The 4,607-nt window shown below is 39.5% G+C and overlaps 1 protein-coding gene across 1 annotated transcript; it reads right to left on the bottom strand.

Annotated features, from left to right (window-relative positions):
• Positions 1-548: 548 nt before the first annotated feature.
• gsc (goosecoid) lies at positions 549-2,880 on the bottom strand. The gene is made up of 3 exons (XM_064926913.1): positions 2,391-2,880; positions 1,638-1,897; positions 549-1,289 (listed from the first exon to the last, which is right to left on the bottom strand). Exons 1-3 carry the CDS (start codon positions 2,704-2,706, stop codon positions 1,140-1,142), a joined length of 726 nt encoding a protein of 241 aa, XP_064782985.1. The 5' UTR covers positions 2,707-2,880; the 3' UTR covers positions 549-1,139.
• Positions 2,881-4,607: the final 1,727 nt, after the last annotated feature.

Below are 4,607 nucleotides of genomic sequence, written 5' to 3'. Positions count from 1 at the left end.
CAACGAAAAAAACATATAGCCTATGTTATGAACATTTTTTAACGACAACACCTGTTGTTTTGAGTATGTTGGTGATAGATTCATCTTTGCTGTTGTAAACGAAATAATGTGTGCTTTTGATCATGATTTGTGATACATTTAATTAAACGGGGACAAAAAAAACAGCTCGTGAACAGTTTTAGTATTCGAAAATATATATTTTCCCAGCGTATATTTTTGCCACATCCAAGGTTTCATTTATGCGCATGAGTCGAGAATAATGTTTTCTACCAATACGACACATTCTAGTAAATGTTATAAGAAGACTAGAAGCTCCATATCACCTGTACCATTTATAACTTCTCCATCAAGTAACCCACTACTATGCAAGCATTTTTTCTACGCAAAAGTGTGTCTTTTGCGGTGCGTCTGTTTTCAATTGACTTGCATCTGGGAAACAACCAACTTTAGCCTAATGTAAATCTATAGCATTTTAATTTCCAAAATGACTAGATAATATTATTATAAATAGAAAAATACATTCATTGAAAAGAGACAAACGAAATAGAGATGATTCAGATATGATTTAATGTATATTCATTCTTACTGTAATTGCCGTTAATTGCAACATATAGACAAAACGTTTCAGTCAAAATCCCCAAAACACGCCTGTTGGTAACGAGTTGACAAATATACTTCAGTCCATTTATCTTATAAAGGTTGCCCCCGTCTAGTAAGCTCTAAAATATATTCTCCCATTGATGGAGTTTCAGTAAATCGTGATGATGAATAGACCACGCAAATATAATAAAACAATATCAGATTTATAACATTTAGTAATATCCATATGAGATGTCATGTCAGATCGCAAAGTATTGCGACACGGTCCAGGCTCCTTGCACACCACATCTTCGAGATGGTATGCATAACATTACACTTTAAATTAAATATAAATAGCCTACCCCCATAGCAATAATAAAAAGTCATATTTACTATACAACTGTGCAACATCATGGCAACACATTTCATTACTTCAGTCCACATGACATTTACACTATGTACAAAAAGTCTAAATCGTGTATGTATTGGTGTGGATGTGCAAGATTTGCGCATATATGCAACCAACGGTCTTTTCTCGTTTTGTGTTAGACAGACCAACATCAGCTGTCAGAATCCACGTCACTTTTGCTTTCCTCGGTTTTTTCTGTGGGTATTTTCGTCGATTTGTTCCATTTCTGTGAGTTTTCAGATTCTTCTGAGGACGACCTTTTCTGCCTTCTCCATTTCGCTCGTCTGTTTTTGAACCACACCTATGCGAAAATAAAAGATACAATATTTGTAATTTGTATGAAATATTTATTAGACCGTGTTGTAGAGTAATTGTAAGGTAATTTGGGCTTAATCGAATATATTTCTGGCACTAGAAAGACGTGAACGATTGCTTTTACTATGTTCGTATAACGCTTGGATAGAATGTGTCCTTTCACGTAGGCCTATGAGCGTTTTTTTTTACAAGGTGCAACGAACGTTCTGTGTTGATACCCATGTTTTTTTATTAAATAATGGAGAGATTATTCACAGGTAATCTGAAAATGAACGCAGACTCATGTGTATAGGGAGATGGAGCGCAAGCAACACTGCATCGTGCATGCACTCACCTCGACCTTCTCCTCACGTAGATGCACTTTCCGCGCGAGTTGTTCCCGTGTGCCAACGTCGGGGTACTTGGTCTCCTGAAAAAGGTTTTCCAGAGCCTCAAGCTGCTCGTCGGTGAAGATGGTTCGGTGTCTCCGCTTACGTCGGCAGTGGAGCTGGTTCAAGAGCTGGAGCTCGGTCCGAGACAAGGTACCCACGTTCATATAGGACATCATCTGGTGCGGGACGGGAGAGATGAGCACGGAGCCCGTGCTGTCATAACCTGCATGAAGAAATAAATAAAGATTACATTACATTAGGGGGAAAAAATCCTCAATGAGGCAATTAATTTCGCACCACACCCAATGGGCCTACAGACAAAATCACAAATTAACCAAACGAAAAAACAACTGAGCACTAACCCAAAAACAACACTTTTACACGTCTATGACATAGCCTACTCATCCCATGTTCCCACCTACACAAAGTTTAGCATACAAACTATTTCAGTTAATAAGTAAAAGTTCAACTGAATTAGAATAGGCTATACCACATATATGCTTCTTAGATAGGCTATATAGGCACCAAAATGACTGTCTTTGTAATGTTGCGCAATGGGCGCATTTCTTAAATTGACACACCAGCCAATCTACAATATATCTACCATCCCCTATAAACATAACGTTTTAACTTTTAAGTGGCATTACAGACAGCGTTATATTGTCCATCACCAAAGGAACATGCAGCGTTGTTACATTTTAAAAGGGGCAACCTACCTGTTGGAATACATGGGCACTGTTGCGAGCCGAGGGTTGGGATAGCGCTGCAGCACGCAGGGCCATTGGGGCCCTGCAAATGCAGTTGTCCGTAATAATAGTTATTATATCCTATTCTAGTCCCGTTCACCGCCTGCATCCCCGGGGGAGAAGGTCCAGTTGCGTGCGAGTAGAGTCCATTGTAATCGGTAGCAGTGTAGATGGAATCCGTGAGGTTAGAGAACACCACTGGGGGATTCCGATGGAGGAGCACCGAGTCCTTGCAAGTGGGTCTCCCGGCCAGGATACTGTCGATACTGAACATACCAGCGGGCATCACCGATACGTGAAAAGGGAGATAAAATGCGTTGCTTTTTAAAAGTCCTAAATTCGGTGTAGGTCAGGAGAAAGTCCGTAAAAAGTTCCTAAATATGGGTCATAACATCGAGTTTGTTGACTTTGGCGTGTTTCTCTCGCGTTGGACCGACTCCGGTGGACGCGTTCAGACTGAGCTTCACTAACTTGTTTTCGTGGTCCACTTGAACTCCAGCCCGATTATATGCTCGGCTGACGTCACCGACCAGTTGCGCCTGTGCTGGAAGAGCGGATGACAAACCGAGAGCAGAGATTGGTTGATTTTAGGTTTACCTCACAACGGTGTGAAAGACACAGATCTGTGTATTGAGAATTAATTCAATTAAGTTAATCCGTACTATTTGCAGACTTTTGAAACAATCCACCCAACTCAGTGCTATGTCAGCCGTGAGGGTTAATTGTAGGCTACAAGGTAAGCTAATCAGGTTAATTTCATTGTCAGCAAAGGGATTGGTAAACGTATTCCCTGAGAAATCATTAACGTTATTGAATATATTGCTTCTTGTCAAATCTATCTACATGCTACTGATCAATGTAGCTGTAACGTTTTATCTAGACTACATCGATTTGTGAAACTGTGTGTGTGTGTGTGTGTGTGTGTGTGTGTGTGTGTGTGTGCGTGTGCGTGTGCGTGTGCGTGTGCGTGTGTGTGTGTGTGTGACTCTAATAATCTTTTTCATTTTACTAACAGGCCCAAGTTTGACAACATCTACACGTCTCAAGGGTCTACCTTTTCTGTCACCAAAACCCAAAATACCCACCCCAAAAATACCATAATATAGACCCCTCCCTCCCATTCTACACACAATGAATAAAAATGAAAATATAGACCTATAACATTTAAGCAAATATATTCCATTGCATATGAGGCTCCGGATCTCAGTCTGTGTGGCTGCATGTTATTTGGGAAACAGTCGGTCTGACACGACCATCACAGAGCTCACCACGGGAGATGGTCGTGAGGAGATTATCTCTGTTTTCTCCATCAGCGGGGCTATCTCGATGGGTAGGAAATCGTGCGTATTAACTTTAAACACCTCCGCTAACTACTCGTTCCATGAACATATTCCTCTCGCTGTGATAAGATAACGGCCATTATCGCTTCTATTCTCAGCGTTAGAGAAAACTTATTACAATTACACGCCTAATCAAATGAAATGCAACGGTGGAAATGAGGCGAATGTTACTTCAGGGCGCATATTTAATTTAGTGAGAATGGACTGAGGTGCTGGGAACGTCTATTCGGAGTCCCTGTGTTATCCACTTCGGTAATAAAACGTGGGTTTTACATTCAGGAGAATGTTGATTGCATTCAAACGATTTTTTGTTGTTGATAGACATAGGAATTAGGAGTGGTGGGGACACGATTCACCTGGAATATAAATATAATAATGAACATTGTACAGACAATTACGCCTATGTAGACAAATTATATTTAGGTTCAATTAAATATCACATACACCTCTTATTACATTAAGTTCAATGTATTGTATTGTTCATTAGATTTGATGAAAGAATGTGTAAAGCTTCATATAAATCAGTTTAAGCAATATGCCTACTAATGAGATTTTTACAAAAGACAAAAACCAAAACACATGCAAATCCCTAAACATGAGTATAATTTACATTTTAGGTTAAAAACAGGCATAGGCCGTTTATGTTGATTTGATCATATCAATTAGCCTAATTGATGAACACATCTGCAATATATATATATTGATACCGGATGTCAATGCTATTGCACAAATTGTGTTATGTACACGCACAAATTATGTTTAAGGTTGATTGGAGTTGAAAGAAGCATAGTCTTTAAAATGTGCAGACTACTATACTTCATGGACATATGATTTTAGGCATCACACT

Source organism: Oncorhynchus masou, chromosome 21 (assembly GCF_036934945.1).
Source record: "Oncorhynchus masou masou isolate Uvic2021 chromosome 21, UVic_Omas_1.1, whole genome shotgun sequence".
Taxonomy (NCBI): Eukaryota; Metazoa; Chordata; class Actinopteri; order Salmoniformes; family Salmonidae; genus Oncorhynchus; species Oncorhynchus masou.
This window is presented reverse-complemented; position numbering and strand designations above follow the sequence as displayed.